Source organism: Arachis duranensis, chromosome 8 (genome assembly GCF_000817695.3).
Source record: "Arachis duranensis cultivar V14167 chromosome 8, aradu.V14167.gnm2.J7QH, whole genome shotgun sequence".
NCBI lineage: Eukaryota > Viridiplantae > Streptophyta > Magnoliopsida > Fabales > Fabaceae > Arachis > Arachis duranensis.
The window spans coordinates 10,035,162-10,048,582 of record NC_029779.3 but is presented as its reverse complement, the minus strand read 5'-3'; the positions used below and the strand labels follow the sequence as shown (position 1 = coordinate 10,048,582).

The 13,421-nt window shown below is 36.1% G+C and overlaps 3 protein-coding genes across 6 annotated transcripts; 1 reads left to right on the top strand and 2 right to left on the bottom strand.

Moving 5' to 3' along the window:
- Positions 1-495: 495 nt before the first annotated feature.
- On the bottom strand, positions 496-5,831 carry LOC107460687 (auxilin-related protein 2). Its single transcript, XM_016079070.3, has 9 exons — positions 4,740-5,831; positions 3,471-3,712; positions 3,131-3,381; positions 2,900-3,047; positions 2,717-2,811; positions 2,165-2,230; positions 1,949-2,038; positions 1,132-1,308; positions 496-932 (listed from the first exon to the last, which is right to left on the bottom strand). Exons 1-9 carry the CDS (start codon positions 5,288-5,290, stop codon positions 894-896), a joined length of 1,659 nt encoding a protein of 552 aa, XP_015934556.1. The 5' UTR covers positions 5,291-5,831; the 3' UTR covers positions 496-893.
- A 947-nt stretch (positions 5,832-6,778) lies between these two features.
- Positions 6,779-9,073, bottom strand: LOC107460688 (uncharacterized). The gene is made up of 5 exons (XM_016079072.3): positions 8,934-9,073; positions 8,491-8,649; positions 7,892-7,943; positions 7,306-7,372; positions 6,779-7,114 (listed from the first exon to the last, which is right to left on the bottom strand). Exons 1-5 carry the CDS (start codon positions 8,991-8,993, stop codon positions 7,006-7,008), a joined length of 447 nt encoding a protein of 148 aa, XP_015934558.1. The 5' UTR covers positions 8,994-9,073; the 3' UTR covers positions 6,779-7,005.
- Positions 9,074-9,184: 111 nt separating this feature from the next.
- Positions 9,185-12,935, top strand: LOC107460685 (uncharacterized). 4 transcript variants are annotated; one of them, XM_016079069.3, is made up of 7 exons: positions 9,185-10,850; positions 11,101-11,156; positions 11,286-11,558; positions 11,652-11,888; positions 11,996-12,115; positions 12,283-12,408; positions 12,522-12,935. In XM_016079069.3, exons 1-7 carry the CDS (start codon positions 9,197-9,199, stop codon positions 12,540-12,542), a joined length of 2,487 nt encoding a protein of 828 aa, XP_015934555.1. In that variant the 5' UTR covers positions 9,185-9,196; the 3' UTR covers positions 12,543-12,935. The 4 variants fall into 4 exon arrangements, 2 of the variants coding, with proteins under 2 accessions (XP_015934555.1, XP_052109470.1); XR_002366482.2 differs by lacking the exon at positions 12,522-12,935 and having other exon boundaries at positions 11,652-11,802; positions 12,283-12,407; XR_001586518.3 differs by lacking the exons at positions 12,283-12,408; positions 12,522-12,935 and having other exon boundaries at positions 11,286-11,544; positions 11,652-11,802; positions 11,996-12,114.
- The last annotated feature ends 486 nt before the right edge of the window (positions 12,936-13,421 follow it).

The following is a 13,421-nucleotide window of genomic DNA, read 5'->3' as shown; positions in this document are numbered from 1 at the left end:
TCTCGTCACTAGTGAATATATATAACTCTTTTATTGATCCCACATTATATAAGAAATTCGAGCAAATAACTATTTTGACCTCTAAAAAATTACAATTTTGACACAATAAATTCCTAAAGACATAAATGACAAAATTACCTCCAAATATATGTTACCTTTAACAAACTAAATCAAATGTATAATCAATTTACTTATATATATTTGATTCATTTTGTCATTTGCATCTTTTTTGAGATTTATTTTATTAAAATTGTAATTTTTCCGAATGTAAAATAACTAATATATGTATATAGTTCTCATTCAGTTCTTGTTTTATATATTAAATTGACCAACCAAAATCTCGACGTTGAAATAGGGTATGACACTATGACTTATAAAGCTTATATCTATTAATTTGTTACATTTATGACGCAAAGACTCAATATACTTGGCTCGAGTCGCATTGTAATTAAAATTGCCATCCTATCCACAAAATGGAACCGAAACTTGATTGAATTCGAGATCACAAACAAATATTGCTAAATAAATAAAAAATCAATGATATATTATTCATACAACATATCAAATGCAGGTGTGCAAACGTGCACAATCTAAATATAAGATAACCTCTAATTTGAGGGCTAGCTGAATTGAATTTTAGGTAGGCATGTCTAAATTGCTAAGGAGCACTACAAATTTTGTACACTGACCTCAATGAACATTTAAGTACATTACTGTACAATACAACTTAAAATGAACATTCCAAGCATAAACACATCAGGAAAAAGAAACTCTTGCCAAGTTATATCCTCAACCGCACAAAACCAACAATTCAAGTGAATATTCTCAAACTGAAGACGCGCACAAGTCCTAGACATACAGCTATGATTCGCAAAGAAAATTTAGCAGGGGGTCTAAGAAAGCTCTTCCGCATTGAACTTGGTCCACGCTGCCTGTGTTTTGGATCACAACATCAAAATAAAAAAAGTAACATATTTATCATACTGCAATAAAGAGTAGCCTGATGCACAAGCATCCCGCGTAACACAGGGTTTGGAGAAGGGCCACACCCAAATAAATATCATAGTCTTGGTGTTTTTTTTTTTCCTTAAAAGATTATTTGAGGAGGGTTAAAAGGGTATGAACTTGTACCTTGAGGATGTCAAAAACCTTCTCTGCAATATATTTCTGTTCAAGAGTGGCACCTTTCTGTTGGACCTTATCTGGGTGAATGCATAAAGTTGCTTTTCTGTAAACCTTTTTCACCGAAGTGGAAGAGATCATATCTGTAATAGACACTGGCTCCCATCCACATTCTGACCAAAGAACCTGAATATGAAATTCAGGGTAAGATTTGAGAAATGAAAAATAACAATAAAGATCTGAAATAAATTATAGAATTGTTTCGGTAAAAGGAAACAAAATAATGAAAATATACACAAGGAAAATGCATCATTTTCCTGTACAATAAAGCTAATAAATATGCTCTAGCATTTGATACGGAATAATATATAAAATAAACAATTAAGAAATAAAATCATAAAATAAGTGAAATTTTTATAGCACTCAAAAACTTCTAAAACAATACATAATTTGACGGGATGAAATAGTAGTCTACTTCATTTATAACCAACATAAATAATTCAGTTGCGAAGATAATTTAGCACAACCATAGTGAACAGAAACATTGATGAACGAGATAAATTGATTGAAAAATTAAAAAATTCAACCACATATGGTGCATTCTATCTAGTTTTCGATCTTGTAACAATAATATTCTAGACAGGATCTGGTCATTCTTGCTTACACTTTCATGCTATAGCTATTCTGAAGCGGGTAATAATTGACTACCCAGTTAAAAACAAAACCAAACAATTTGTTGTGTTCATTTCCTTTACACTTCCCATTAGAGTAGTAACTAAAGAGAATGGTGTATTAGCAATGCAAAACTAATGTCAAAAGAGCATACATCTTGTAATGATGATAGCAATGCCCGCATATTGGCTTCTTTTCCTGCAGCCCATCTCTTTATCTGAACATCCGTATAATCGGCGATTCTCTGCCACATTAAAATCAAATCACACCCCAAGAAAGTGTGAGAAAATATAAGGTAAAAACAAAAGAATTGCATCATGATAATAGTTGGAAATAAATCAAAGTTGAAATAAAAACACTAAAAGCTTACATGTCTCTCTTCTTGCTCCATTTTAGTTTGATGGTCACGCTGGTTCATATCAGCCAATGCTTTTAACTGGAAAAGACCGATAGAAAGCAAAGTGAAAAGGTATGTCTTGTAAGATTATTTCAATATAAACCTATTATGCACGGACAAATCAAGTTCGATGTCCAGTACAAACCATGAAGACATCATTTGTGTTCTAAGTTCAGAGTACCATAAGTATATGAAATATCACATGACGGGTCTATATGGATCATTAAACTAAAAGATTTGACTATTAAATCAATTTAGGAAACCTAAGGGGCGCATTTGGATAGGTTTTTCAATAACTTACCTTCAAGAAAAAAACTCAGAATTGATTTTCTAAATTAAGTGCTTGTATCATAACATAAGCAATCCTAACTCCTCAAAATAATAAAATAAATAAATTGACTATTTTGAGTATTTTCTTGTTCTGATTTTGTATATAATTTTTAAAGAATGACATAATTTGAATTAATGATCCCTCTTTTTCCATATTACTTGGAATTAAGAAAACTAAAAGATAACAATACACACCGATCGCTCTTGGGTCCTCTGATGACGTTGCAATCTTGCTTTTCGTCTCTCTTCAGATTCTCCTTCAATTTCCTGGAATTCAGATGTTGGGGAACCTTTTGCAGCCAAAAGTCGAAGATATGATGAGAATAAACTCACTTCCTTATAAAAAAAAATTAGAAATAATAAACATAAACAACTTACCACCAAAAATTAATGATAGGTCATCAAAAGATGTCGCTGCTGAAGGTTTCTTTGCACTGGCAGAGGAAACAGGTGGCACCCCATGTGACACCCCTTGTGACACCCCAGATCTCCCTTTATCATTCAATTGATGATCAAACGTATTATCCTACACAAGGCATTAGCAATAATTCATTAACATAGCCTCTTTAATGTAGCAAATCTTTTGAGCGTTTTATATCAATAATATACCATATTTGAAGCCCTTGACTTTGGTACACTGCTTGACCGAGAGCCTGTGCCAAAAAAGGATTCAAGATCGTCCACGCCATTTGATTGGTTCACTCTTGCAGCCGGACCTCCTTTATTTTTGTTGATTTTTGCAGCTAAGTTTCGTTTAGTGTCACCAGTATTTATATTGGCCTTTCTGGTAGCATTATTCTGCATCTTACCCATGGCAAATTCCTCAAGCTCATCTATCGATGATACATTTGAGCTGTTAACTGCATAAAACATAATTCAGAAAACTGCTTAGTAGTGATAGAAAGAAAGATAGGTAGCAGTAGTTTTTAGCTCAAGCATTCAGAAAAACCTTTATTTGAGTATGTAACATTTGTTGCCTTAGGTGGAGGTCTTAATATTGGGGAAGCACCAGAGCTGTCTCTTGTACCTTTGGAATTATTCCACTTATTAATCTGTTCCAAAGAGTCAAAGAAGGATTCCGAAGATGCTGCGCGTGAAGTGGTTTCAAACACTAAAAATGGATCATCATGAGAGGCGGCAGCAGGTTTGTTTGTAGTGGCAGTTGGTTTAGGAGACTTATTACTTGCTCTTCTGAAAAGTACAAAATAAAGAGATAAGGAAAAAAAAAAAACACATGAAGAGATTGTTAGACTGAGTAGATGGATAAGTGAGACACACCTACCAACAAAGAAGGCCACAAAATCTGCATGCATTTATTTTTTACTTAAGTGATAAGCAGCTTAAATCACTAGTAAAAGTAAAATGGTAGATTGCAGTATAGTACCAAGTAATTTGCCAGAATGCTTTTTTCTTTCTTTTTTTTTTTAAATTCCCATATTGCATCAATAATTTGAATATTTGATACACCACTAGGAACAACGACTAGGCTCAAGTCCAGGATCAATCAATGCACAAACCAAGAAAAGAAAGTTATTCATCCAAACTTGTGAAACCCTTACAAGGATCAGGTGGGGATGCGTCTGAATTCATTACAAGATGTAAAAGATGAAAAAGAAGAAACATATGGTAGCAACAATGTAACAAACAGAACTCCCATTTCACATATGTTGCTCAAACCAAATTCATATAACCTTATTAAATACATGTCTCATGGAAATATAAGTCACAGAAGATGTAAAACTTAGTTCTCAGCTGAGTCCTTTTCCACATTTTCTCCAACTTAATATCCTAAAATACAAGATTTTACACCAGCATAATATACCAGCATATATAAATAACACATTATAGATCCTCAACATATCAGTAAACTATACCAACAGAGTAATGAAGATGCTCAAAACACCTCCCAAAGCTTGCTGGGAGCACATGATACTCAATGCAGATAAGTTAACCGCCACACACACAATTTAAAACCACGTGCTAGTAAGCAGTCCTATTCTGTAGCTTCATAAGAAATCTAATTAATATACCAAAATAAAAATTATTAGAAGCCTAGAAGATAACAATAATTTGCACCTAAAAGACATGTGTGCTTGACCCTAGGGAAGTGCAACACTTTCAAACGCATAAATCATACTAATTTTGCAAGTTACCTCAACAATTAAAAAAACAACAACAGGACATATAATCAAGCAATCAAAGCTTCCATAGTTCATACCCATTCTTTGAAGAGCTGCTTCCACCAAACCCAGGTATCAATTCATCAAAATCAGGTGCTTTTTTCACATTGGATGAGCTTTTGTTGCTGGTACTAGAATTTAACCCTCCAATCTTATCTAACAGATCATCAACACCAACGCCTTTTTTCTCAGGCATTACACCGAATATGTCGTTCACATAATCATTGTTCGAAGCAGGCTTCGAAACCGGCCTGTTCGAACCGCCAAATATCGAATCGTAATCGAAGGAAGAACCCTTGCTGGTATTAGATTTAGCGCCCGGGCCGAAGATATCGTCAATGCCATCGCCGAGGCCACCGAAATTCTGTGTTTTCTTATTGTTGCTTGGGCTGAAAATGCCATCGAAATCAGAATCGGAGTGTTGGTGAGATCTGGATCCGTTTTGGGAAGAAGATTTGGGGTGATTGAACGAATTGATTCCAGGTTGGGATCCACCGACACCTGTGGGTCGCTTCGATGAGGCCATCGGAGCCGATTTTCCCTGCGGTTTCAAGCCAAACCTTTCGGTCAACACGCCAAACTCGTCCATTTTGGGGGGAAAGATTAGAACTTTAGCGACTAAACGATAATCAGAATTTAGAAATGAACCAATCAAACGTAAAATCTAGGGTATACAAAAAAGGGACTAAAAAGGTGTTTTTGTTGAGCTAGGTAGAGCTGAAACGAAATAATTTGTTAAAATTTATGAGAGGAATTGAATTGGTAGGGTGAAAAAGAATAAAAATTTTGGTCCGAGTGGATACGTTGAAACCGAAATTGTTGTTCGGTGGCGATAAGGAACTGGATAAAGGGGAAAAAAAAAAACAGAGGGAAGGAGGAAGGGGAAGTGAAATGGGATGGAGAGCGAGAACGATGGCGAAGAAGAAATGGCGGGAATGGCGTGATAGAGAGAGAATAAGAGAAGTGAATTTTGGGAGATTGAGATGCTTCTTTCTATTTGTGTGCGTCTCTTTTGTTTCTCACTTTCTCTCACTCCGGTCGGTGGTGGTGCGGTGTGGTGGCGTTTTCGTGGGATTGGAATTTACAGATGTTTACTCCATTGCCACTTGCCAGTTTGCCACCAACCACCATTATACGCGGTTTTTGCTTATTAATTCTTTTGCGCTTTTTGCTTTATTTTTTTTATTATTATTTTGATTATTCATTATTGATATGGGAGTTTCCTTAATCGGTGTCCAACTCTCCATTTGATTGATCACAGTTGATTATGATTTTCTATCAAATAAAAAATATCATCTAAATATTTAGACAATATACACACAATAGCTGTAAAAATATTTTTAAAAAATTTAACAATAAAAATTAATTTTCATAAAAGAATTCTATACAAATAATTAATTATATACTATTACATTATAATTAATTTTTAAATTTATTAAAAAAATATTTAACCACAAATTTGATTAAATAACTCTGTAAAATACTTTGTTATTCAAACATATATGTGTCCAAGATATCTTCAATCCTCTTAATCAAACCGGACTTTGGGACAGTTCAAAGCAAATAGTAAAAAAAGAACAAAATCTAGAAAACCAGGATGGTGTAAGAGGACTTCAATGTCATAAGTTTGCTTATTGATTGTTCTATTCCATGCATTGCATATTCAGGGGGTAAAAAGAGTCGGTTGTGTATTATCCAATTACTGCCCCTCTGAAGTTTTACATATCAAAATTTCTCTCCGGTTCTAGTATTTATAAGTAGTATTTGATTAATCATGGCCAGATAGATCATTAGTTTGCTAGTGCACATAGCAAGTTAATGGTCCAATTTGAATGACTCGACCTTGAAGAAAAGGTGCTACTATTTTCTCTTACTTAATTTGCACCATCACAAGTTAATTATGGATTTGACCGAGTGATCTTATACAACGTAATTGCCAAAAGTCTTGCATATCCATGATACTAACAGAAAATAAAAAATAAAATAAAAAGAAACTTCAGCGAAGGTGATAGTTTTGAACAATCAGAACCCTTGTAACACTCATTTTACCCTCAATAATTTAGTAAACAAGGTCAACTAAGGAAAACTGGAAAAGTCATTTTATAAGTTGTAACACTCATTTTACCCTCGATAATCCTAGTTTGGTAATTTGCTCATCGTTTACATCACGGAATTCAGCACTGAAGTTGTAACATGGAAAAGTGAGATAACTTTAGAAAAGATAATAGGGTAGTTAACTAATTCTACAAACAAAATCTTTGAAGATGCTTAGACAGTGAGCATACATAATAAGAACACACGAGATTAACCTCTCCCACTATACTTTTTACTTCTGGAGTCGCTTGTTTGAACTGAAAGCACTGATCCTGAGATTTTGTTAACCTCATACAGCAACACAGCCGAGAACAGGAAACTGCAATTATGCCAACATTAGAAGGGTGATCAACAAGTGTCCATATGAATAAACCAAAATATCAATTTATACATTTTGGATTTGGAACCATCTTAATGCTATGCTTGAGTATGATTTCATATCTAACTGGCAATCTATTATTTGCACAGAAGAGGTAGTAGTGTGTCTATTGCTAGTTGGGAGGAGCATACCATGTAGTAATGCAAACCCTGTGGACTGTGCTTGCAGCAATCAGGGCAACTGCTTCTGCTATGAAGACTGTGAATTAAAAGATAAAAAACTGTCATCCATTTTGTAAACACAAAAAAACATGAGAAACTGAGGTGGAAATACACAGAAACACCAGGGGGAATGAAAGAGTTGAAAGACTCATCCTATGGACCATGCAATTCGCAGGTATAAAGATGTCGTTTATTAAGTGCTAGTCATCACACAACTCATCATAAATAGCATGAGTGACCTAGAGCATAAAATTCACAGGACAACTTCATCTTCATTTTCTTCTAGAATTGTTAATATTGCTTAATGCATATAGTTTATCGAATAAAAAGAAATGCTATTATGTACCCCAAAAGAAAGTTGCTATTAGCAAACTCCGAAGGGGTGATAAATTTACTGACAAAACTAAGTTGACAAAGGAATGACCACCAATAACGTTTAATAAATTTTATGCAAAATGTTCAGTTCCAGTAATCATACATGTAGTTTCTTCTGTTACATGAATAAGTACAAATGCAACCAAACCCATTCAGACAAACATTATGAAATTTACAATACCTGCACCCCAACCAGTTTTTGCGCCGACTGTTTCTTGGTAGTTTCCAATGAACTGAAAGCACAGATGTAAAGCAAATATAAATAGTTAAATACCTTCATTTTACTTGGAAGATTTTGCTCTGATGGAATTCTTGAAAGAATTATACAAAGCAGTATATAATTACAAAAAGACTATATAGATCCAAAAAAGCATTCACATATATATATGGGAGAAAAAAAAAATTTTAAGCCTTCTGAAATCAAATTACAAAAAATGGCACCTCTCATAGGAAGCATTATGCAGTGAGAAATTATTATTAAGTGCACGACTAGATTGCTTCAGGCAAACCTTAGTACATTAACAAGCACAGATTACAACATATCTTAAAATATAATTGCTTTCTCTGCCAAAAAGACCGAACAAAAGTACCAAACGAGTCATATTCGAAAAGGAATGAGCGAAAGATATATCTTTCATTATAATGCCATCATAAACAGATGTCCCTCCTTCCAGTGTGTGTCCATATCAATGATATCAAATATTGCTATGCTAATGTTCATGTGCCTGAATGTGATTGATTCATGAGAAAGAATTCAATAGATTGATGATGAAAACTCACAGTAAGGAGCACAAGAAACAGAAGAGAGCTGATAAACCCTCCAAGTATAGTGTACAATTCCGTCGATGCTAATTTCGCACGGTACATTTCTTGAAGCGAGAGAATTACAGTGAACATCAGAAAGGAATACAGCATGGAGCTCCCAGACCCCGCCATGGCCTTCAAATTGCAAAATTCAAACAACTGTGAATGAGTTCAAAACACAAACAGTTCGTAGGCACAACTTTACGTTTCACTTAACAAGTAGCTGAAGTTATCAATCAAGTGAAGAAGATTACAAAAAATCAACAACCAATGCTTAATGGATCCCAATAATGCTGTTAGGGCACATCGATCTAAACTGAATTCAGGGATGTAGTAATTTTGATTTCTTATCATCTCGCATTTTCTAAGGAAACAAACAGAATAACGAAGAGGTTAAAAGAAAAATGGAAGAAGCTTACCTCAACTGAGATCAGAAGCAGCGACTTCAGCTCAGAGTTCAGATCTCTCAAAACACGCATTAGTCGTTCGAGTAGACCTTAAACACAACGACGAAAGGGGCAATTTAGGTAATTCGGATTTAAACACGAGGGTAAATCCGTCCAAAGGAAAAAAGGCTCATTGGAGAAAACGACGCCGTTTTAGATCAACACTGTTTACGTTTCGCGCTCCAAATTCCGCACAGAACCAGAAACGACGGTGCAGATAGAAAACTCCGCCGGCGATGGAAGTGCCGGAGTGCCCGGTGTGCCTCGAACGCTACGACAACCAAGTTTCCATCCCTAGGGTCCTATCTTGCGGTCACTCCGTCTGCGAAGCATGCCTCGTGGAGCTTCCGCTGCGGTTCCCGAACACGATTCGGTGCCCGGCGTGTACACAGCTCGTTAAGTACTCTTCAGAGCAAGGACCTTCGTCTCTTCCAAAGAACATCGACCTTCTCAGGCTTTGCCTCTCTTCATCATCTTCTTCTTCTTCGCGATCGGTGAAACCGACTCAACGGTCAACGATCGACGGTTGTGATGATCGGTCTGTAATTCGAGATCGGTTCTGGTCCGACGAGTTCTATGCCAAGTGGAAGGACTGGATTCTCCCGCACGACGCAGTTTCGGTGGAGTCCCGACCTGAACCCGAATCCGAACCCAGCGGGTTTGTGTTGCGAGGGCAATTTGGTTCGAGTTCTTCGTTGAAGGGTAGGGTTAGTGTTTGTTCTCGAAATAGCAAGTGTTTGAGCCTTGTTCCTGTTTTTTCTTTACCTCGTGTTTTGAATTGTTCGAAGTTTAAGTTCAGTTATGCTGCGAGGATTATGGAATGTTTGGTGGGGATGAAGGAGGCTGTGAGGGAGGAGTTAGCTTTGATTCTAGAAGCTTCTGTGAGGCAGGGCAGGGTTTTTAGGGTTTATGGGTTGTGGAGTGAAGTGGAGGTAGTGGATGGGTCATTGTACCTGGTGTGTGAGAGGCACAATGGTGGTAGCATTTTGCAGAAGTTTGGTGAATTGAAGAATGGGTTCCTTGGTTTGGGATTGGAAGATAAAAAAGATGGGATTTTAAGCTTTGCTGTGATTGGGAAGAGTGTGTGTGATTCTATGCTGGCTTTGCATTTGGAAGGTTTGGCTGCTGGTTGTTTAGGACCTTCGTGCTTTGCTTTCGATGAGCTTGGTGGTGTTTGTGTTGATTTGAATGAGGTTTTGGTTATGAGAAGGAAGACTGTGTATAGTTTTTCTGGTGGCAACAAGGTTAGGCAGAAAGACGAGGGATTGTTTAAGGGTTGTTTAAAAACTGAGCTTTTTTTATGCCCTGAGGTTTTGTTTCGATTACTGCAGAAGGATGCTGCTGTTAATCCGGAGGATGAGCATTCCAGATATCCGTTCGGGTATGGCTCAGATGTGTGGTCATTGGCTTGTGTGCTGTTGTGGCTTCTCATTGGAGATGCACTCCCTCAGATTCCCTTTGAAATGAGTGAAGAGAATGGCTTTGACTTATCAGCTAGTTATGTTTGTTGGGTGGAGAAAGTTAGTTCTGTTTTGGAAGACAAACTTGGCTCTGAATATCCGTCATTGAGGGGGACACTTTGCAAATGTTTGGACATGAATCCGGGAAACCGCATGAGTGTGGTGGATGTGCGGAAGTGCATTCAGGATATGTTACTCAAACCTGAATTCGATTTTCTGGAAAACTTGGAGGTCATGGTTAATCGGAGCAGCACTGGTTGCTGCTTGGTTCTTGATGAGTTGAATGAAAAAGAAGACAATGGGCCACCAGATGTTGTTGATGGGGAAGAGAAACCCGATGCAGATTTGGTTGCTAGCTTATCTAAGGGAATGGCTGAACTTAAAGATCTGCGAGGACATCTGGATTGTATCTCTGGATTAGCAATTGGCGGTATGAATTCTATGCTTAAATTAAACACGTCTCTATCAATCATAAACTAGGTATGGCATGAATTCTATGCTTAAATTGGTATGGCATGTAATGTGACATAAACTAGGCTCTTGATCAGTTTCTGCATTAATGTTGCTTTACCCATGTTACAGTCAGAGTTTCACTTCTGGTGTTGGGTATGCTAGGATAGAAGTTGGTTATGCAGTGAAGAATTATATTCCATTCCATAAGCATTTGTGTGGTTTTGCAGGGGGATATCTGTTTAGCTCTTCGTTTGATAAAACTGTCAAAGTATGGTCGTTGCTGGTAAGACTTGAAAACACAATTACATGATAGGTTTTTACAGGCTGTATTTTAGATAGAATAATCTCATTACGATGGAAACTCTTTCTCATTTATTCTATTGTTAATTTCATCCATATAAATTTTATGTAGGACTTTTCTGTTTCACACACGTTTAAAGGTCATGAGGATAAAGTCATGGCTATAGTTTATGTAGATGATAAAGAACCATTGTGTGTAAGTGGTGATAATGGAGGGGGCATATTTGTCTGGGGACTTTCTGCTCCTCTCAGGCAAGACCCCTTAAGGAAATGGTATGAGCAGAAGGATTGGCGCTTCAGTGGTATCCATTCGTTAACTGTTTCAGCAAGTCGTTGTCTCTACACCGGAAGTGGAGATAGAACAATAAAAGGTTGGTTGTTAAAGGTGAGATTAGCATTTGCTTGGTCTACTTATATCAACCCTAAAACAAAGTAGTCATTGAGAAATTCATTCTTTGGTTTTCTGTACTCTTACCAGGATGGAACTTTGATGTGCACAATGACTGGTCATAGGTCTGTAGTTTCCACTCTTGTAGTGTGTGATGAGGTTCTTTACAGTGGTAGTTGGGATGGAACCATTCGGTTGTGGAGTCTTAGCGATCACAGCCCATTGACAGTGCTAGGGGAAGGTATGCCTGGAGAAATGAAGTCTATCCTAGCTATTACTGTTGATAGACATTTGCTTGTTGCGGCGTATGAGAACGGCTGCATAAAGGTTTCTTGAAGATTAATAATGAAATATAGTCCACTTGATATGAAATATGGACTTGATCAACATATTAGCTACCAACATCATTGGGTAACATCTCTTTGTTTGTTTAGGTATGGAGAAATGATGTGTTCATGAGTTCCAAATCATTACATAATGGTGCCATTTTTGCTATGAGCATGCAAGGGCAATGCCTTTATACAGGTGGCTGGGACAAAAATATAAATATACAGGTAGAGTGCAAAATGTGCTGTGTTTTGGGAATCACAGAGAAAAAATGAACTTAGTAATGCTAGTTTGCACTGTTAGTTGCTTTAAATTTGCCAAAATTTAAGTATGATATTTTATTTTGTGTTTTTAATGAACACATGAATTCATTGATAAAGTTGTTTGAATTTAGGAATTAGCTGGAGATGACGAATTGGAAGTCAGAGCATTCGGTACCATTTCTTGCAGTTCTGTTGTAACGGCTATTTTAAGCTGTCAAGGAAAACTTTTTGTTGGATATGCTGACAAGTCTATCAAGGTAGCACTTATTATTATTATAATTTTTCTGGTTAAAATCATACACGAGAAGATTCATTTTTGTTTCTCAACAAGTGAGATAATTTAATTTGACATTAGTTTTCTTTCCTTCAGGTTTATCGTGGTAAATGGTAATATATCCACCACGTGCATCTATTCAAGTTGGAGAGCTCAAGTTTCAGCCGAATATCTTTTATTTTCACAAATGATGCATCATCAATGATGTGATGCTCAGGATCTGAGTAATTCTTGAACGCTGTTGTATACTTACTGTACAGCTTATAGGTTTGTACATAAATTTGATTGGAAATTATTACCCTGCAAGTGTGGAGTTATATTACGAACATGTGTGTCACGAACGCAAAGTGGAGAGTATTGGTAATTTTACTTTTTTAGTATGTTATCATTTTTTGTGACCAAGTAGGCTACCATGTAATTTACATGATATTATCTTAGTTTCAAGAGGTTTTTCAAAGGAACATGATTTGAAAAACTACTAAAGTGTTGGGGTTTGAATCCCGTTATGTATATGTAGCAATCTATTATCCAATAATAAATTTTTAAATAGAATTCTGATTTGTGACATATTAATTTTTGGTCTGCTGGACTGAAATTGGGAGATGTGGGGGAGAAAAAAAATAGCTTTGCATTGTATATGCTACTGACTCACCCCACTGTAGTTTTGGTTTTCTTCTTTTTCTTTTTTTCTTTATTTTTGTTGAGAGTATAGTTGCTCACAGTAAAAGAAGGAATGAAGGAATCTGCTGTTTTAATCTTTTCCCATAAAAAGCACATAATCACATGACCTTAATTCAAGTTTCTCACGGTGAAAAGTGTTAATTAATCGAAAAAAAATTCAAATTCTTGAAACATATAATGAAAATTAAGAGTAATATTCCAAATAAGTTTTCAAAAAATTTTTTAGTAAGATGCTTCATTTATAATCTATAATACATGAATACAGGATGACACGACACGGGACACGCCATATTAAATTCTTGAACACAAATTCAT